This window comes from Myotis nattereri (genome assembly GCF_964212035.1).
Source record: "Myotis nattereri genome assembly, chromosome: 19".
NCBI classification, from domain to species: domain Eukaryota; kingdom Metazoa; phylum Chordata; class Mammalia; order Chiroptera; family Vespertilionidae; genus Myotis; species Myotis nattereri.
In genome coordinates this window covers 3,116,247-3,137,811 of record NC_138095.1, presented here as the reverse complement: position 1 = coordinate 3,137,811, position 21,565 = coordinate 3,116,247, and the positions used below count along the sequence as shown (strand labels likewise).

The 21,565-nt window shown below is 49.2% G+C and overlaps 1 protein-coding gene across 2 annotated transcripts in view; it reads right to left on the bottom strand.

Annotated features, from left to right (window-relative positions):
• Positions 1-1,115: 1,115 nt before the first annotated feature.
• JHY (junctional cadherin complex regulator) overlaps positions 1,116-21,565 on the bottom strand; it is a 102,509-nt gene continuing 82,059 nt past the window's right edge. Inside the window, exons 5-8 of one of the 2 annotated variants that reach the window (XM_081113756.1) lie at positions 17,799-18,087; positions 4,118-4,198; positions 3,252-3,380; positions 1,184-1,719 (exon numbers count right to left, since the gene is read on the bottom strand). In XM_081113756.1, the coding sequence (XP_080969882.1) occupies positions 1,525-1,719; positions 3,252-3,380; positions 4,118-4,198; positions 17,799-18,087 (694 nt within the window). In that variant the 3' untranslated portion in view covers positions 1,184-1,524. Of the gene's footprint in view, positions 1,720-3,251; positions 3,381-4,117; positions 4,199-17,798; positions 18,088-21,565 lie in introns of both variants that reach the window. The other variant, XM_081113757.1, reaches the window with a different exon arrangement.

The window sequence follows — 21,565 nt, the reverse complement described above, 5'->3', positions numbered from 1 at the left end:
CAGGTGCAAGGTGTGCCTGTGCCCTCCTTAGGGCCACGTGGCACAAGCTACAGAGAAATATACAGATAGCCACTTGTGCTGGGCTTGGAGGTACCCAGGAGATGCTAAGCTGCCACTGTGCCAGGTTTGGGGTAACTTATTGAGAAGTAGAGGGTACACAGAGGTCAGATCTGCTTGTTTGAGAGATTTTAGAAAAGTCCAAATCATGAAGGAAGAAAGGCCATTTGTATGGAAAAGCCACTTGGAAATGGCTTGGGTGGGTCCACAAGTTGGGCAGGGCAGGATCTCAGGAAATCATCAGGGTGGGGCAAAGAGTGTGAACCTGGTTGAGGGAGACTCATATATAGTGCCCATCTGCCAGCTCAATGGGAGGTGGGGGTCTCAGAAAAGGAACAATGGTCACTGCCAGAATTTTTTTCTGGCAGAAAATTTCCCCTCAGTTCTTGCTCTGATGCCAGACAATTCAGTTTCTCCCCTTATGTCTCTGGTTCCTTTTATGCTGCTGCTCAGCACTGGAGCTCAGAGGGAGTGAGTATGAGTAAGTTCATGTGTGAGCCCTTTAAGAGGAACTGCTTGGGACTCCAGCAGCCTCTGTCTCAGCCACAATCCCTGCTGGTTTTCACAGCCAGAAGTGACAGGGACTTCTCTTCCTGGCTCTGGGCTTGGGAGGCCTGGTGTGGACGTGGGAACCCTCACTCCTCAGGGGAGACCTCTGTAGCTGACACATCCCTCCCAATTTTATTTTATTTTTTAAATCTTATTGATTTTTTTACAGAGTGAGAGTGAGCAAGAGTTAGAGTGTGTAGAGTGTATGTGTGGGCAGAGGTGAGAGAGAAAGACAGACAGACAGAGAGAGAGAGACATTGATATGAGAGAGAAACATTGTTGGTTGCCTCCTACATGCGCCCCAACCAGGATCTAACCCATAAACTGGGTTTGTGCCCTGACCAGGAATCAAACTGCCACCTCTTGTTGTATGGGATGACACCCACACCAAGCAGGCCACACAGGCCAGGGCTCTTCCAATCTCATATATAAGCCCTTGGCTAAATTTAAAAATTTTGTAAATATTTTGGAAATGGTATCTCAAAATATACTGGTTATTAGTCCAATTTGAGTTCATCTTAGTAGAAACTGAAGCGTTTCTACTTTTTTTTATTACCGGGAATGTAAAAAAGAGAAACACAAGTTGATACATTTATTTTTCGGTAATTTCATGGTTTTCATTGCTAAGGAAGGGCACAGATTGTTTAAGAAATAAAAAGATCCAATATAAAACCCAAAGGCTTTATTCCCTAATTCTTATTATGCCCAAAGTTCAACTGATTTGAAAATAAATAATTAAAACATTTCTTCCCAGAAAGTACACTATGGCACCATAATAGACTAGGGCCCCAAGTCCTACATCCTATGCAACACAAGCAGGGACTGCAGCCCGGTGACAGGTCATCACTGACGCAGAGCGGCTGGCTGCCGCGTCCTTGCTGCAGGGCCTCCGCTGGGCACTGTGGTCCCCACATGTCGCTACACGATGTGCAGGACTTTGAAAGCAGCCACGGCCTGCTTTTCCCTCTCGTGTCTGCTCTGCAGGATGCCCAGCAGTGAGATTTCAGGTAACGTGTCTTCTGCAGCAGAGGTTGGGTTTTTCGTTTCCTTGGACGCTTGATCCGCCAGGTTTGAAGGTTTGGGTTTGGGGATGGTCTTAGCATATTCCAAAGCCTGAAAGCATACAGGAAAAATTTTATTTGAAATGGGAGTGAGCCCTGGATTCTTTAAATTAAATCTGGTCTTAGGGAATATTTATCGATAATGTAAGTGAAGACTATTGTTACAATAATGTACTAAGATGTGGATGGACGCGGAGATCAAATGGAAAATGCAAATAATGCAGTATACCCTACAGCTTCAACAAAATAAACCAGCCACACAAGAATTAGCTATTTAAAGTGCCTTCTGTAGTTATTTATAAAGCAGAGGCTTACTCAGTGCTTGGAAATAGACTTGCCGTGTATTTGACCTAGTTAGCTCTGGCAGTCTTGTTAAAACCAAACATCACCAGGAGATATTTACAGACCTTTCTGTCCAAAGAGGCCTTGTTACTGATTCAGACCAAGATTCACTCTAGAAAATCGCACTGCCATTGTGACACCAGCTGTTCTTGCTCCTGGGCGCTCAGAAGTCTAGCAAGTACTTATTAGAGGTTCGAAATTATTATTTTTCTTTTTTCGTATACTATCTAAACCTGGATACTGGAAAAGGCAGGTTTTTTCTGAGTGATGTCAGTTCTAAAAGGCATTACAATAAAATGATATCTCTAAATATGATTTCTAAACCTGCCTTTATGTCAGTTTTATATTTTTATAAGAATTTATTGATGCTAAAACAGGAATGGATGGTATGGAAGTCCTAGAAAGAAAAAAAAAAAACAGGCTTCTCAGTATGTGCAGTGACTTCTCTGTGAGTTTCTAATGACAGACTTGTTGTCTGGAATCTCGTCATAAAAAATTAATGGGTTGGAGAAGAAAATAAAAAGTGGCACCATGATAACTCAGGCGGATGGAGGCCGCAAGGCCTGAGGGAGGGAGGCAGTGATAGACACACACGCTGGTCTGTGAAAGAGAACATGTATGCACTCCCGCAGGCACCCAGGTCCCGCAGCCTTCCCGGCCAGAGCAGACCTGCTGGGCAGAGCTCCCGTCTCCACGGAACACATTTCCTTCGCGTCACGTCCGGGTTGGAGGACGATGGCTGTGAGAGAGAATCTGTATTTTCTGAAATCATTTTTCTTGGATAGAGGAAGCTATAGATGACAACCCCGTGGGAAACATGTAGGAGACTGAACTTGAGAGAAACAATGAAGGCCTTTGCTTTGACGTAGGCCCCATAAACAGCCTGAAAACACCCTTGCCTCAAGGCTTACTTAACCGTAGAGAAGAAAACGGACGGAAGAAACTACCAATCCTGATGAACTCAGAAACCACCCTCCCGCTTGATTTTTATGGTGTGGCGACCTAGGGCTACTACACTTAGAAGGAAACGTGCAGGTGAATAAAGGCAATAATGAACTTCAGGCTAACCCGGTGGCACCATATGTGTGTGTGTCTATCGTGTTTACATCCGTGTCTGTGACTGATGGGCAGCGGCAGGGATGGTGGTAGCTAAAACATGCCCTGTGTTCAACAAGCGTGCGGGAGCTCATTAAGGTTTCTTTTCATTCTAGTCGAAAGGGAGCGGCCTCAGCGAGTCCTTACCTTCTGCCGAGAGATGGCGGGGCTCTTCTCGGCTTTTGCTGTTTGCGGGCTTGAGAGAAGGGAGAGCGTCTTCATGTTGTACTCCTTCACCTGCTTTGCGTATTCCTTCTGCTGTCTCAATTTCTGCATCTATTCAGAGAAACAAAGTGACAGCAGCTCGCTGGCCCTGCCATGTCTTCGTTCTCTATTTAAAGCCTCTCGGCCGCACAGGGAGGGCGAGCAGTGAGATGGTTAAGTTGATGTTTCTCCCGGAAACAGCCTGGGGGGTGGGGAGGGAGGTTGGGGGGGGGCACATGGCTGCATAGCACACCCAGGGGCCCCTTCACGGCGGCTAAATCACATTCAGCCTCTTCTTTGTTGCATTTACCCATTTATTTTCATTTTTGCTTCCAACTTTGAACTGTGCTCTCTTTTTATGCCTTGAGTGCAACTGCAGTTAAAACACATTAAATGAAGATCTCCTTTCACTGGAGGAAAGAGAATAAAGTGGGTGCACTTTCCATGGGCTGGGAAACTCTTAGCCTAAGTGTCGGCCCTGCAGCCACTGTGCACAATTACCAAGATGACTCCAGGGAAAGCCCTGCACGCACGTGGCACGCACGCCCCTCTTCAGGCGCACGCCCCACTTCTCTGCTCGGCCTTCAAAACTGAAAGGTGGATACGAAAAACAAGATTGCTAAGTAATTTTATTTTACAGTAAGAGGAATGCCTGGGTCTCTATTACCGGTGATATTTCAGAAGTGTGTCTATTCAGAGTGAGACACTTGACTGAGGGCTTGGTTCTGGGGGGCATCTTAGACATTTTTGCTAAAAGACAGATGGGCAAATCCCAGCCTGAAAACACACTGAATGCACGCCGCACTCACTTTATCTCTGATGGCCTCAAGGTCGGGTCCAAGGCCTCCAAGCTTCACGTCTCTTTTCTGATAACCTTTCAGCTTGGAACTCTAGAAACACATTCACAGAGACAGTTTTTTAAGGACTTGTCTGCCCCCCACAGTTGTCACAGCCACCACAGCAGCAGGGGAGGGGAGGGGTGCATTCCCTGGCAACCCTCCGCTCTAATGGTAGTGACTGGTAATAGTTTCTTTGGCATTTTGTAGCTGGTTAGCTAACGTGTTTTCACCTTCCACTTCTGAAATTAAAAATTTGAAATCTGAGCATCATAAATAAAAAATCTCAAGTGAGCAAAGTGCTGTTTTGTTGTTAACCTTTTTAATATACTGGTAACATGTACATGACCACTTTGCTGCTGCTGTTAATTTATGTATAGTCTTTTAAAAATATATTTTTATTGATTTCAAAGAGAAGGAAGGAAGAGATAGAAACATCAATGATGAGAGAGAATCACTGATTGGCTGCCTCCTGCACGCCCCCTAATGGGGATCGAGCCCGCAACCCAGACATGTGCCCTTGACCAGAATTGAACCTGGGACCCTTCAGTTCACAGACCAATGCTCTATCCACTGAGCCAAACCAGCAAGGGCAGCAAGTTGGTTTTAATATCAAAAGCAGCAGTTTGAAGAATACCTCAATTTATCCCACAGTCAGGAGAGTTTTTGAGTTTTTCCTGCCTGTTACTGTGCTCAAGTGTCATAATCAATTGCCTCATGTTACTTTGTCCCTTCAAAGATAAAAATACTAATAAGAGTTATGTAAAATTAATTGCACCCTTTAAAATATCCAACTCACACTGGATCAAATGAGTTTCTCTGTAGGTCATGCCTAGACTCTTACTGTCTTTTGAATATTATGACATCACTAGAGGCCCAGTGCCCGAATTTGCATGGGTGGGGTCTGGCCAGCTCCGCCCCTGATCAGGGTGGGTGGGGCCAGCCGGGGGAGGAGCTATGGGTGGTTGGCTGGCCAGCCCCACCTCCTGGTCGAACTCCCAATTGAAAGGACAATTTGCATATTAGCCTTTTATTATATAGGCTGTTTCTATTTCTCTCTCCCTCTTCCTTCCTCTCTGAAATCAATAAAAAAAATATATTTTAAAAACAAACCAACAAAAAATCAACGTGCTGCTTATAGCAGATGCCCTTGTGGGGAAACGAAATCCTTTTTTTTTTTTTTTTTTTTTTAGTTTGTGAGTTTATTTGGTTTCCTTCCTTGGGGAGGGTAGAGGACAATGCCAAGAAGATGGCTTGGATGACAGTACTTCTTTTAGGGCACATCCTGGTTGGTGCTGAGTTTGGTGGGAGGGAGGAAGAACAGCCACACCGAGGTGGTGACGCTGTAGGGCCGTGCGGGTACTGTCTGTATCTCCGGACCAGGCACGGTATTCTTCTAATTTTGAAAGCTCCTGTGAATGAAGTCCTAAGGCACACAATAAATCCAGGTGCCCTTTCCATAGATAGAATTTGGAAGACAGTCCAGAGACTTAACAAACACCACCACCGTTTCCTCATGTTAAATACAGTTACCGTGCATAACTCCCAGACCTCAGCAGTGAACTGATGTCCACACATTGTACCAACCATCACAAGGTGTTTACTCACAGAGGCCTCTCGACTGACTCCCCGGAGGCCATACCCATTAGTGTCTCCGTTGCCATTTCCCATTTTGGAGGCTCAGAGCCAAAGACTCTTTTCACAAAGACACTGAGCACCAAGGTCTGCCCATGAAGTATGAGGGACAGGTTTCTGGTTGGGTAGAGGGTGCATCTGAGGAGGCGTTTATGTGGCCTGGGGCAGCCCACCCCTCTCCCTTCACAACAGACGAGTGATGTGATTTCTGGAGCTGCAGCTTCAGAGGCAACCTTGTGGCCAGGAAAAGAAAAAAGGACAAAAGAATTATACAAACACTGGTCTGATGTTTTGAGATGTAGAACCATTATGCTAGCAACTACTTACTTGTAGATTAGTTGTAAGAAAAATGAACCCATATTTTTGAAGTTGCTGTAAATGTTAATTCTGTGACTTGTAGCTGAAGGGAAAATTTCTATGGTACTACAACATGTCTACGGCACCTGCCATGCTTCAAAGGGCCAGCATCATGTGCCACAGAGGCAACACTTCTACAGTGCCAGGATAAAAAGTTCTGAAAATAGAATCTGCCCAATGACAGTGATAAACATTTATAGTCAAAATGCTTTCCGTGCATCTAATTCTAAAAGGTGAGAGAAGATACTTTCCTAAAGAAGCCTTTGGACTACTGTAAAATCATTAAAAATCAACAACAATAAGGTGTATAAATATTATTCATTGATGGCATTTCAAAGCCATACTCTCCTTTAAGAAGAGCGGCATCCCCCCACCCCCCCCCCCCCCCCCGGCAAAACCACCACAGTTGTTTCTGCTCTTTAGATCTATTTGTTCATATTTTTATAAAATTGTCACTATGATACAATTTATTTAATTTTTTTCACTAAGCAGTTTAGCATTACACTGTATTTTGCTATCACTATTTTTTGAAAATGTGCCTTTTTTGTGGTTTCCTACAAAAGACATTTACAAAAATTTAAGTATAGTTGGTATATAATCTTATATTGGTTGTATTGGTTTTAGTGATTCGACACTTTTATACCTTACAAAGTGATCACCCATTAATTATAGTATTTATCTGTTACCATGCCAACTTACTGGTATCATAATATTATTGACTATATTCCCCTTCCCTTTCACACATCCTCAACTCCTTGCCCTTCTGCTTACCATCCCTTTGGTCTCTGTTTTTATGAGAGTTGTTTTTTTTTGTTGTTGTTTGTTTTTTAAGATTCCACATATAGCCCCAGCTGGTTTGGCTCTGTGGTTAGAGCGTGGGCCTGCGGACCGAAGGGTCCCGGGTTCAATTATAGTCAAGGGCATGTACCTCGGTTGCAAGCTCCTCCCCTGCCTGGGCCCTGGTCAGGGCTCATGCAGGAGGCAACCAATCAATGTGCTTCTCTCACATCAATGTCTCTCTTTCTATCTCTCTCTCTTCCACTCTCCCTAAAAATCAATGGAAAAATACTTCGGGTGAGGATTAAAAAAAAAGAAAGATTCCACTTATAAGTGGAACCATAAACCATACTGTATATGTGTTTCTCTGTCTATCTTATTTCACTTGGCATAATACCCTTTAGATTCATCCAGGCTTTCGCAAATAGCAAGATTTCATTCTTTTTTATTGCTATGCAATATTCAATTGTATAATATATTATATCTATATCTATATATCTATCTCACTTCTTTATCCATTAATCTACCAATAGACACCTGGGGTGCTTCCATATCTTGTCTATGGTAAACAATGCAGCAATAAACAAGGGGTACATATATCTTTTTGAATTAGTGTTTTCATTTTCTTTGGATAAATATCTAGAAGTGGAATCTCAAATACTGTTTTCCACAGTGGCTGCACTAATTTGTATTCCCTGCCAACAGTGCATGAGGGTTCCCCTTTTCTCCAGATCCTTGCCAACACTTGTTGTTTGTTGACTTGTTGATAGCCATTCTGACTGGTGTGAGATGATATCTCATTGTGGTTTTGATTTACATTTCCCCAATATGTAAATATGTCACTATTTGCAGATAACCTGATACCATATATAGAAAATCCTAAGAATCCACCAAAAATTAAGAGAATTAATAAAATAATTCAGTCAAGTATCAGGATACAAAATTAATATACAGAAATCTGTCATGTTTCTATCCTATATAATAAAAGCCTAATATGCAAATTGTCCCCTTGACCAGGAGTTCAACTGGAAATTTGACCAGGGGGTGGGGCTGGCCAGCCAGCCGCCCATGGCCCCTCCCCCTGGCCCTGGGCAGCAGTTGTGGTGGCAGGCAGCCAGGGGAAGGGAGGCCCTGGCCGGCAGCTGGAAGCCACTAGGGACCCTACCTGTGCATGAATTTTGTGCACTGGGTCTCTAGTACAATAATAATGAACAATCAGAAAAAGAAATGGAAAAAACAATACCATTCACAATTGCATCACAAAGAATAAAATACCTAAGAATAAATGTAACCAAGGAGGTGAAAGATCTGTACTCTGAAACCATAAGACACTGAGGGAAAAAATGAAGAAACCCAAATAAATGGAATAATATACCATGGATATATGGAATCACAAAAGACCTCGAATAGCTACAGCAATCTTGAGAAGGAAAAACAAAGTTGGAGGTATCAGGCTTCCCCATCTCAAACTATACTACAAAGGTGTAATAATCAAAACAGTATGGCACTTGCACAAAAATAGACATGTATATCAATGGAACAGTATAGAGAGACAGAATAAAGCCTCACTTATGCCGTCAACAATGTGTGACAAAGGAGGTAAAAATATACACTGCAGTAACAACAGTCTTTTTTTTTAATATATATTTTTATTGATTTCAGAGAGGAAGGGAGAAGGAGAGAGAGATAGAAACAGTAATGATGAGAGAGAATCATTGGTTGGCTGCCTCCTGCATGCTCCCTACTGGGTATTGAGCCCTCAACCTGGGCATGTGCCCTGAATCAGAACTGAACTACAGGCCTTCAGTCTGTAGGCCAAATCTCTATCTACAGAGCCAAACCAGCTAGGGCATGACAATCTTTATAACAAGCGATGTTGGGAAAACTGGACAGATACATGCAAAAAATGAAACTGGACCACTCTATTATACCATATACAAAAATAACCTCAAAATGGATCAAAGACTTAAATGTAAGGCCTGAAACCATAAAACTCCTAGGAGATAACATAGGAAATAAACTATCTGACATCAGTCTGAGTAATATCTCTTTAAATATGTCCCCTTGGGCAAGGGAAACAAAGCAAAAATAAATAAGACTACATCAAACTAAAAAGCTTCTGCACAGTGAAAAGAAATACCCAATTAGATAAAAAGGCAACCTACTGAATGGGAGAATACCAGATATATTCACAAATTATATATTCCATGAGGGTTTGATATCCAAAATATATAAGAAACTTATACAACTCAAAAACAGAAACAAAAACAATGCAATTGAAAAATGTGCAGAGGACATGAAAAGATTTTTCCCCAAAGAAGAGGCTCAGGTAACCAGGTCTGGCTGAGGCTTGTGCTGCCAGCAGTGGCAGCAGCAGAGGTGTGATGGGGCGTCACCTTCCCCTGATCGCTAGGTCGCCTCCCTCCCCTGAGGGCTCCTGGACTGTGAGAGGAGGCAGGCCAGGCTGAGCGACCCCCCTCCAGTGCATGAATTTTCATGCACCAGACCTCTAGTCTATATATAAAAAGCCTGCGGCCGTAACGCCATAACGCCGTAATGACCAAACGACTGATCACCAGGAGTCTGGGTCCTGCTGGTGCGGCAGGTCTGTGTCTCATGTGGTTTTGTGTGCTGGGCCTCTAGTCTCTATATATAAAACCCTGGTATGCAAATAGAATGAACAGAAGAACACCGGAACAACCAGTCACTATATCGTGCGCTGACTACCAGAGGGTGCACACAGAACATGGTGGGCATTGGCAGCAGGCAGCAGAGTGCTGAACATGGTGCGCATCAGCTGCGGCGGGATGGTGGAGCAGGTGAGCGGGTCGCTGGTCGCTGTCATCGGGTTAGCCTCTGGTGGTTACTGAAAATTCTTTGCTCCCACACCTGTGGTCCCACTGGTCCTTCACACCTGCTGTTGGCACCGGCCCCACTTGCACCCGATGCTGGTGCCGGCCCCGCTTGCACCCGCAGCCGGCACCAGAGCTGCTGCTCACACCTGCTGCCGGGGCTCGGTGAGAGTCCTGATCACTTGGTGCTGTCAGTGGGTGCAAGCAGTGCCTGCTGCCCGATTGCCCCTCAGGAGCAGGGAAAGGTGGAGAAGCTCTCAGGGGCAATCGGGGCCAACAGCCACTGCTCACACCCACTGATGGCACGGGCCTCACTGGCACCTGCTGCTGGCACCAGCTCCAATAACTTTGTGCCATCAGTGCGTGGGAGCAGCAGCAGTGGGACCGGGGCTGCTGGCAGACAGGGGACCAGGGGCCATAGTGGGAGGGGCCGGACAGGGGTGCAGAGGATGGGCTGAGACCCCCCCCCTTTGCCCACTGCAGCCTCGCGGCCCACAGTTTCTTTCAAGGTGCACGAGTTCGTGCATTGGGCCCCTAGTACAAAATAATACTAAAAGTAAACTATAATTGAAAAATGTAAAAATAAAAAAATAAGTAATAAAAATCATATGGTATTTAAAAGGCAAAAAACAAGACAAAAATCCCAAATGCTCTTTTTGTCTAAACCTGGATTATGCTGGGTATTATCACATTTAAAAATCTTTGTTAATTTTTAATAGTTGAGTGAGCTCCCATTCTATATAATAAAAGGCTAATATGCAGAGAGACTGAACGGCGGAACAACCGAACTGGCTGCTATGACATGTGCTGACCACCAGGGGGCACACACGGAACATGGCGGGTATCAGCCACAGCAGGATGGTGGAGCAGGTGGAGTGGGGGCACCAGACCAAGGTGGGGCACCGGTCACTGTCATTAGGGTGAGCCTCTGGTGGTTACTTAAAATTCTTTGCTCCCATGCGCTGCAGTCCTGCCCCAAACTCGCACCCACTGCTGGCACCTGGCGCTGGCTCCAATCATTCGGCACTGTCAGCAGGTGCGAGCGGCAGCTGCCAGCCCCAGTTGCCCCTGAGGGCTTCACCTCCCCCTGCTCCTGAGGGGCGATCAGGGCAGCAGCAACCGCTTGCACCTGCTGACAGTGCTGGCTCCACTTGCACCCGCTGCTGGTGCCAACCCCAATTGCTCCACACCGTCAGCAGATGCGAGCGGGGTCGGCACCGTCAGCATGTGGAAGTGGTGGCAGCTGGGGCAGGGCTGCCGGCAGACAGGGGACCTGGGGCTGCGGCGGGAGGGGCCAGATGTGGGTGCAGAGGGTGGGTGGAGACCTGCCCCTGTGCCCACCGCAGCCTCGTGGCCCACAGTTCCTTTCAAAGTGCAGAAATTTGTGCACTGGGCCCCTAGTGTCGTATACTTTGCAACTGCAAATTTGTTCTTTTTCTGACATGTCTTCTGAACGATTGTTTTGCAATCACTAAGTTGCTGTCTATTTGCCAAAGTAAACCAGTAACAAAAAAGGAGAGGCCCCTTTGGTATCCAAATCATAGATCCAATTTGTCCTGACTGACGAGAAAGAAGTGCTGGGCCCATAATCACATTCTTAGTCTGAGCAGCTTGGCTTTAATCATCGCACGGACTCACAGGTACATCGTGGGGCGTGAATAATCGCTCGCTGCTCCCCAGTCCCGGCTCCCACCCCCGCCTTGAATGAACATGAGCTGGGGGTCTAGCCTTGCTGACCTGTGGGAAGGGTGTGCCCTGAGGACTCTCTCCCGAGGACACTCGCCCTTCCAGGAGAAGCGTCCCGCAGAGCGCGTCTGGAGGGAGAGCGATGGCTAACAGAGTTTGCTCCGGGTGACTGGCCATGAAAAGCCTGGATTTACTTAACTTTGGTTCAAGTAACCTTGATCGGCTCCCAGCGCTGCAAGTTTGTTTGATCTCTTTCCATCGAGTCTTTTTAACAGCTTCACTGAGGTATTTCACGCGGCACAAAACTCACCCATTTGAAGTTGTACAATTCCGTGGTTATTTAGTCTACTCATGGAGTGGTGCAAACATCACCACAGTCCGATTTCAGAGCGCGTTCATCACCCGAAAAGGAAACCCCATACCATGAGCAGCCGCTCCCCTCTCCCCTGCAAATCCAGCCCCAGGCAGCCACTAATCTACTTTCCATCTCTTCAAAAGGCTTTTATAATAATCCCCATAATTTACTTTGATTTACTTCTCCTCGGCTGTTACAAGACTGAAAGGTCACAATAGCTTGATGCCCTCCCCCCAAAAAAAATCAACACTGACAGCTCTGTTAGGGCTCTGCTCCCAGAGGCGGAGGCTTGTTCTCAGCCCCTGGCGGCCTGTCTCTGCCTGGACCTGCTCTGCTGATACGCTGAGCCCGGACTGCCTTGAGCCTTAGCGCTGGTCTCAGGCAGAGGCGGCATGAGGTTCTCCCGATGGGAGACGTTTGCAAGTAACTCAGGACACTTCCAGCTGGAGGAGTGACTTACTGTGAACTTGGGGCAAAGTGGGCCAGAACGGGAAACGACGTTGAACGAGGACATGTCCCTGCTTGGGGGGGGGGAGGGGGGGACCAGCAGGCTCTTTTCTAATCACCCCTCAGAGGTGCCAATGTGCCAACATATCAACGTGCCAATGTTGCTGAGAAACAGGACAGATTAGGCCTCAGACACTGGGAGGGCAAAGGAGGAAGCTGCTCTGCAGCTGCTAAACTTAATCCACTAAACCCTTCCCGGAGCAGCCACGCAGCCACGCCCAGGCTGTGCCACAGCCGCCGGCCCACCAGAGCCACCGGGCGGGCTGTGGGCTGCAGTGAGTCTGGGGGAGCAGTGAGTCTGGGGGAGCAGTGAGTCTGGGGGAGCAGTGTGTGTGTGGGGGGGGGGGTGGGGGAGCTGCGGCAGGTGCTCTGGGCTGCCGTCTCCTGCAGCATGGTCATCTCTACCGCTGGAGTCTGGATCTGATGGCGCGGACAATGCCTGGACTCACAGCGGAACTGTGAGGAGAAGGGCCTATTCGCTTTACACAGCCTCAAATTTTAATGGGATTCAAGTCGATTCCCTGGAAACCACGAGATGTGCTGATTAGCGACTGGGCATGACCTGGACAGTGAGCCTTGGCTGCCTGCTGTCCCAGACGCATGGCTCCCTTCTGGATCATCTTGCTTCTGGAGTAGCTGCCAGGACAAAGCTGCTTCTGTGTATTTGTTGGACGGGGAAGGTGTTGGGTGGAGAAGATGGATCTGGATGGGTGTAACGTTTCGGGAGGAAGGCAGGAGGGAGGGTTTTCCCAGGGGGAGAGGGTTTGGGAAGCAGTGCCTGCCATTGCCTCCTCCCTCCTGCCCGCCCCCAGCTCTCAGGGCCCGCGCTGGGCTGTCACAGGCCTTTCCTGCCCTGCACAGTGAACAGTCCAGACCAGTGGTCGGCAAACTGTGGCTCGAGAACCACATTCGGCTCTTTGGCCCCTTGAGTGTGGCTCTTCCACAAAATACCACGTGCGGGCACGCACGTACAGTGCGATTGAAACTTCGTGGCCCATGCGCAGAAGTCAGTTTTCGGCCTGGGCGAGTCTATTTTGAAGAAGTGGCGTTAGAAGAAGTGTGTGTGGGGGGGTGTCGGTCGGGTGGGCGACGGGAGACGCGGTGCAGGCGGGCCCCAGGGTATGCATGCAGCGCGGGGGAGGTACATTGTTTTGAGGTACGTTCGCTGAGGTCGACCCCTTCCAACTCTCCCATCCACACTCATCTATCTGAAACAAGTATACAAGACGAATGTGGATGGGAGAGTTGGAAGGGGTCGACCTCAGCGAATGCACCTCAATCAGGTTGAGGACGTTTTTAGCAAAGGCCAGCTTAGGAGTACCCCAATTAAGTTAATAACAATGTACCTACCTATATAGTTTAAGTTTAAAAAATTTGACTCTCAAAAGAAATTTCAATCGTTGTACTGTTGATATTTGGCTCTGTTGACTAATGAGTTTGCCGACCACTGGTTCAGACCGTTGGGAAAGGAGGAAGGAAAGGGAAGGACGTCTAGCTGCTGTTTGGTCCTTGCGAGCGAAGGCTTTACATCAATTAATTTAATCACGTCCCAAATCCACAAAGGAAGGACAGTCCCGACTGCGCATGCGAGGAAATAGGCGCTGAGGTGAAGGAATAAGCCGCCCAGGTCACAGTTCCTAGTGCTGGAGCAGGGATGCCAACTGCGGGTGGCTGAGTCAGTACCCACTCACCCTGCCCAGCAAGCATGGGGGTTGGGGGGGGGGGGAAGGGAGCTGGCATTCTCTTTCTTATAGTCAGCACTTTCAGCAATACAGTATTTTTAATGAAGGTGTGTGCACCCTGTGTGACATAACACTTAAGGGACTAAGGATAGTGGAGACATGCCTTTCGTATGCGCCCAGAAGCCAAAGGCGTCCTGTGGCCGGCTGTGTTGTGATACTTGTGCCCTTGGGGTGGCCTGGACCTGAACCCCTGCCCCAGGTGTGACTGTGCTCTGACTGGACTCTGCCTCCCTCTCCCTCTGAGACTCTCCTGGTCCGGGGCCACCTGCGTGATCAGGGCGAGTCCAGGGCAATCTCTTTGTCTTAGTGTGCCGATTAGCACCTTCAGGAACGAAATTGCTACCTTCAGTGCAATGAAAGCTCCCGCTTTCAACAGCCTGCAGCTGGCCAGGTCCCTGACTCGGAAGGTCCTGGCAATGTGGGTGCTTGAGCTGCCTCTAGGCCAGGGGTGGGCAAACTTTTTGACTCGAGGGCAACAATGGGTTCTTAAACTGGACCGGAGGGCCGGAACAAAAGCATGGACGGAGTGTTTGTGTGAACTAATATAAATTCAAAGTAAACATCATTACATAAAAGGGTACGGTCTTTTTTTTTTTTAGTTTTATTCATTTCAAACGGGCCGGATCCGGCCCGCGGGCTGTAGTTTGCCCACGGCTGCTCTAGGCCCTGGCAGCACAGGCGCTGTGGAGCGAACAGACCATCCCCCCTGGAGAACGTGCTGGGCCCAAAGCCCTGGATGCACTCCCTGCAGGAATGAGAACGCGGGGGTCTGGCCTCCTAGGCTCGTCTACAAAACCACGTTATCTATGAAACGCTTCACATGGTGTGATGCTGCCTCAGGACCTGCCACGCAATGAGGTTTCTGTGTGTGTGTGTGTGGCGGGGGTGGGGTGGGAGGGGGAGGGGGTTGTGGTTGTGATCCCAGAAACATATTTCTTACAGTGAAATGGGGGTCACCCAGTGCGCGTCGTGGTTCCACAGCCGGGGCAGGAGCCATGGCCCCAGCAGAGCAGAGGGCGGGAGGGAGTGGAGTCAGAATGAGGAGCAGGGAAGCCCCACGTGGCTGTGAGGACGCTGGGGACAGGCCTGCTGGGCGGTGGGCTGGGCAAGCTGGTGTCTGCTCCACAGGCCGGGGCGGGGGTGGGGGGGTGGCAGGAGTGGGCTGGCGTTTCATAGCCATCAACCTCAGTCACGTCGCAGCCCAGGCCAGCCTTTCTTTTCTCTTTAATGGACACGCTGTCTGCCTAGTCCAGTTTCCTCTGCTCTTCAAAGCCGCCCTTTCCTTTTCCTCGGAAGGCCTCACAGGAGGGTGCGCTGACTTTAAAACCCCCAAGGTCGTCTGCCCGGCTGCAATCTGATCACCGTTAACATTCCTCAGTGTGTCCGTCCTCCCTGCCCCCACCCACAATGAGGCCGTCCTTTTAAAAAAAAAAAATATATATATATATTTTCTGGATTTCAGAGAGGAAGGAAGAGGAAGAGAGAAGCAGAAACATCAATGAGAGAGAATCGTTCGTCTGCTTCCTGCACGCCCCCTACTGGGGATCAGGCCTGCAACCCGGGCATGTGCCCTTGACCGGGGTTCCCCGGGACCCTTCAGGCCACAGGCCGACGCTCTAACTACCGAGCCACACCGGCCAGGGCTGAGCCCTCCTTTTTCAAATGATAAACCAGCTCCTGGAAGCGGCCACCTGCCTCTCCACCTTCCGCAGCCCCGGGCACAGCGCGGGCTCCCAGGCTCTGTCTGCGCCCCAGGCTGGGCCCCCGCCCCGAGTGCGCCCCCGTCTCCCTCCTCTAGTTCACGCTCCCCCATCCTCTGAGACCGGCTCACAACTGTCTCCTGAACCTGCCGACCCCCAGGCAGGGGCGTGTCCGATCCTCCATCCGTGCACCTCTTCCCCCATTTAAATTGCAACGTTACCCTGAGGCCGTTTACATGGGTGCCTTCTCTTGACACCAGCACCCACCACAGCTCCCACTGGGATCCCACCCATGCACGTCCAGCGAGGTGAGGTGGCTTCCCACGCGCTTGTGGGGGGGCCTCTGGGAGCGGCTGGCGAGCGGTGGTGTGACTCACAGCTGAGGCGCTCCCCGCGCCCAAGTCACAGCCCTTCCCAGGGCACTCAGTAGCCAACGGCTGGTCCAGGTCGGGCAGCCAGAGCCTGGCCCCTTGCCTTTGAGGGCCACCCCCACTCACAGCCCTCAGCGCTGGGGGGCAGCCTTTGTTGTACCTGCATCACCGTGCACCTCCCTCAGCCCCGCCCCGCCCCACCCACTCCCTCCTCAATGACCTCAGCCCCGCCCACTCCCTCCTCTATGACCCCCGTCCCGCCCACTCCATCCTCAATGACCCCAGCCCCACCCACTCCCTCCTCAATGACCTCAGCTCCGCCCACCCCCTCCCCAATGACCCCCGCAGCCCCGCTCACTCCCTCCTCAATGACCCCCAGCCCCCCCCACTCCCTCCCCAATGACCCCCCCAGCCCCGCCCACCCCCTCCTCTATGACCCCCCCGCCCCGCCCACCCCCTCCCCAATGACCCCAGCCCCGCTCACTCCCTCCTCAATGACCCCCAGTCCCCCCTACTCCCTCCTCAATGACCCCCAGCCCCGCCCTCTCCCTCCCCAATGACCCCCAGCCCCGCCCACGCCCTCCTCTATGAGCCCCAGCCCCGCCCACTCCCTCCTCTATGACCCCAGCCCCGCCCACCCCCTCCTCTATGACCCCAGCCCCGCCCACCCCCTCCTCTATGACCCCAGCCCCGCCCACCCCCTCCTCTATGACCCCAACCCCGCCCACTCCCTCCTCTATGACCCCAGCCCCGCCCACTCCCTCCTCTATGACTCCAGCCCCTCCCACCCCCTCCTCTATGACCCCAACCCCGCCCACTCCCTCCTCTATGACTCCAGCCCCGCCCATTCCCTCCTCTATGACCCGTGCATGCACATCTCCCTCCCATCACAGGCCTCTCCAGTGAGAGCACCCCGCTACACAGAGCACCCCTCCAGCTTCTGACTGCGACCCCTGAAGCACGTGATCTTGTCTGAGGGGTTCTATTGCTTCCAACGGGACAAAGGCAAAGGCCATAAAACAGCTCCCTCCAGGGCCCTCATTTCTCCCTAAACATTGCACGTTGCCATTCCCTCCCTCAATTCCCCTCTTTAACGGTGCAGACTCAGTGGGAGAGACAAGCGCACAGACTGCTGGTCCTGGTGCACCTTCCTGTGGAAAGAACCCGGGGAGATGCGCAGCTTCCGGAGGAAGAAGCTCCCACTCTCCTGAGCGTGTGGCTGCAGGAGCCGAGCTGAGCCCGGGCCTGGCCCGGTTCTCGGGTGGGGAGACAGTGGACGGAGGGGACTCGCAGTGGCCACCGTGCTCCCACTCACTCGGCCCCCCTTCCTCTTCTTGGCGGGGACTCAGCCCTGCCTCGGGGTGAGGGGGCCGTGGGGAGCGTTTCTGGGGGTGCGATGTGTCAGCGTGTGGCAAAGGGGCTATTGCCTCTGCAGGTGTAGCCCTGCCCGGACGGAGCAGGAGTGGAAGTGGGCATTCCTGTGCAGCAGCCTCAGGAAGGGGGGGGTGGTGGGACGGGACGGGGGGCATTTCAGGCGGGAGCGGGCTCCGGGGAGGACCCCTCGGACTCAGCTCAGGGGTGACATCCCCACCCCAGGCTGGAAAGACGCGACGGAAAATCAAGGTCCGTCTGTGTGAGCCAAAGGAAAAGGTACTTGGCCAGGGGCTGTTACCTTAACGCTGCGCTTCCTGTGCGTTTTCCCTTTCTCCAGTTGGAACAGATAGCCTTCGGAGTTGGCACGGCTTATTTTCAGCTCGTTTCTTCGGCTCTTCTCGGAGCTGAGTTGGGATTCGCTTCCTGTTCTTGGCAGAATGGGTGGGAATGTGACCCGGGTCGAGGCCCCTGCGCCGGGCTGCACCTCCGCCAGCTGCGCCAAGGCTTGCTGGTGCTGCTCCATGAGCCGCCCCAGCCGCGAGCCTGGGGACTCCGCAGGGGGGCTGTCGGGGGAAGGATGGAAGTTCCTTACGGAAAAAGCACAGATGTTAATAAAACCTGATACATACATAGCACAGAACTCTTTAGCAATCATTATTTTGATATATTTCTTACTCCATAAATCACTTTAACGACCTTTTCATACACTAATTTCTTAACTCAAAATACTTCCATTTTTTTAAAATCACTGGGAGGAGGGGTGGTCCCTCAGCCCGGCTTGTGCCCTCTCACAGTCCGGGAGCCCTTAGGGGATGTCCGACCGACAGCTAGCAGGCCTAAGCAGTCAGTCGGACATCCTTAGCGCTGCCGCAGAGGCAGGAGAGGCTCCCACCACTGCTGCTTTGCTTGCCAGCTGTGAGCCCAGCTTCTGGCTGAGAGGTGCTCCCCCTGTGGGAGCACACTGACCACCAGGGAGCAGCTCCTGCATTGATTGTCTGCCCCCTGGTGGTCAGTGCACGTCATAGCAACTGGTTGTTCTGCCATTCAGTCGATTTGCATATTAGCCTTTTATTATATAGGATTTTTATTGATTTCAGAGAGGAAGGGAGATGGAAGAGAGATAGAAACATCAATGATGAGAGACAATCATTGATCAGCTGCCTCCTGCATGCCCCCTTAACCGTAATAAAATCTGGGACCGTTCAGTCCGCAGGCTGATGCTCTATCCACTGAGCCAAACTAACTAGGGCTATTTTTATCTTTAGAATAATCCACCTTTTATTTATAACTTTCATTTATTGCACTTTAAATAGAAAAACTCCATTTTGAAAAATCAAAGAACTTTCCACTTCAAAATACCTAATAATGTTGAATTAAATTAAACAAAAATCTGGAGAACCAAGATGGCGGCATAGGTTAACGCCGGAGTTTGCTGCCTTGAACAACTACTTCAAAAGTGAAACTAAAAGATGGAACGGACATCACCCAGAACCACAGGAACGCTGGCTAAGTGGAAGTCCTACAACTAGGAGGAAAGAGAAACGCATACGGACACTCAGAGGAGGCGCAGTGCTGAAGTCAAATTCTGAGGTGCGGAGTGCGCGGAGCAGGCTGGTGGCAGAGGGTGCGGTTGGCGTTTTCAATCGGGAGGGAGTTGCAGACTCTGAGCTCCAGATACGGGTGAGTCTTTAGGGACCCACACTCAAACGGGAGAAGCGGGACTGTCTGGCTTCGGTCAGAGCGAGTGCAGCTTTCTCTCCGAGGTTTGCAGTGGTTGCTGGGACTCAGAGAGGCAGAGCCCCTGGGGACAGGACTGAGAGCCGCCATAACTGCTCTCTCCAGCCCACCCTGTTGATCCTGTGTGACCCGCCCCGCCCAAGCCCTGCACAGAGGCATTTGCCGGATAGCCTCAGGCAAAGGCTAGATTAGCACCTCCCTAGAGGACAGAAGTTCTCTCACTGCAGACACAGCTGATTCTCACAGTCACTTGGCCTGGAGGTCAAACCCTCCCTGGTATTAGCTACAACAATCAAGGCTTAACTACAATCTGCACACAAAGACCACTAGGGGGTGCACCAAGGAAGCATAACAAAATGCGGAGACAAAGAAACAGAACAAAATTGTCAATGGAAGATATAGAGTTCAGAACCACACTTTTAAGGTCTCTCAAGAACTGTTTAGAAGCCGCCGATAAACTTAATGAGATCTACAAGAAAACTAATGAGACCTTCGATGTTATGTTGGGGAACCAACTAGAAATTAAGCATACACGGACTGAAATAACGCATATTATACAGACTCCCGACAGCAGACCAGAGGAGCGCAAGAATCAAGTCAATGATTTGAAATGCGAGGAAGCAAAAAACACCCAACCGGAGGGGCGGAATGAAAAAAGAATCCAAAAATGCGAGGATAGTGTAAGGAGCCTCTGGGACAGCTTCAAGCGTACCAACATTAGAATTATAGGGGTGCCAGAAGATGAGAGAGAGCAAGATATTGAAAACCTATTTGAAGAAATAATGACAGAAAACTTCCCCCACCTGGTGAAAGAAATGGACTTACAGGTCCAAGAAGCGCGGAGAACCCCAAACAAAAGGAATCCAAAGAGGACCACACCAAGACACATCATAATTAAAATGCCAAGAGCAAAAGATAAAGAGAGAATCTTAAAAACAGCAAGAGAAAGAAACTCAGTTACCTACAAGGGAATACCCATACGACTGTCAGCTGATTTCTCAACAGAAACTTTGCAGGCCAGAAGGGAGTGGCAAGAAATATTCAAAGTGGTGAATACCAAGAACCTACAGCCAAGATTACTTTATCCAGCAAAGCTATCATTCAGAACTGAAGGTCAGATAAAGAGCTTCACAGATAAGGAAAAGCTAAAGGAGTTCATCACCACCAAACCAGGATTATATGAAATGCTGAAAGGTATCCTTTAAGAAGAGGAAGAGGAAGAAAAAGGTAAAGATACAAATTATGAACAACAAATATGCATCTATCAACAAGTGAATCTAAGAATCAAGTGAATAAATAATCTGATGAACAGAATGAACTGGTGATTATAATAGAATCAGGGACATAAAAAGGGAATGGACTGACTATTCTTGGGGGGGAAAGGGGTGTGGGAGATGCGGGAAGAGACTGGACAAAAATCGTGCACCTATGGATGAGGACAGTGGGTGGGGAGTGAGGGCGGAGGGTGGGGCGGGAACTGGGAGGAGGGGAGTTATGGGGGGGAAAAAAGAGGAACAAATGTAATAATCTGAACAATAAAGATTTAATTAAAAAAAACACACACACACAAAAAAAATTAAACAAAAATCCTTTTCAACATAAAGTTGAATTTGTATGAGAAGCAGGGAATCTTCAAAGACCAAAAAATAAAGAAAAACAACAACAACCCTAAAAGTAAAGCAGATTTTGCATAAGCTGAAGCTATTAGGTCCAAAACGTCTACTGAGTTTTAATGTTTAACACTGGAGCTGGATATGTGAAACCATGGCCCCATGTGAGGTGGGGAATCAGGTAGGAGATGCCTGTATGAAGTTGCAACCCTCAAAGAGCTACATCCTCAACACAAAGGCGGAGTGGTGAGAAGCTCATTCACCAGACTTGAGAAACGACAGGGCAAGCCTACCTGTCTTGGTCTAGGCTTTGAATTGGAAAAAAACAAATTCTGTGAATTTCCATGGGAAAATATTTAGGGTTCACATTTACCTTACCCACATAATCATGGAAATTTAACACAAAGAAATTAACATAAAAATGATCCTGGAATTGGGGTGCCTCTGTAGTAATGGGGGAAACAAAAAAATTCTCTGGAGGGATACACTGTCACGCACAAAACATCATTGATGTTTCTCTCTCTCTCTCCCTCTTCCTTCCTCTCTGAAATCCATAAAAATATTTTTTTAAAAACCACATTAATAAGCAATTAGTTAAATCTAAACCATCCCAAATCCTAGAATAGATGAGGACATATTCTACCAAGTATGAGAGTTAACAGACAAATATGCACACACTCACAAAGCAGTAAAATATTTCTAAGAACTTTAGATAATA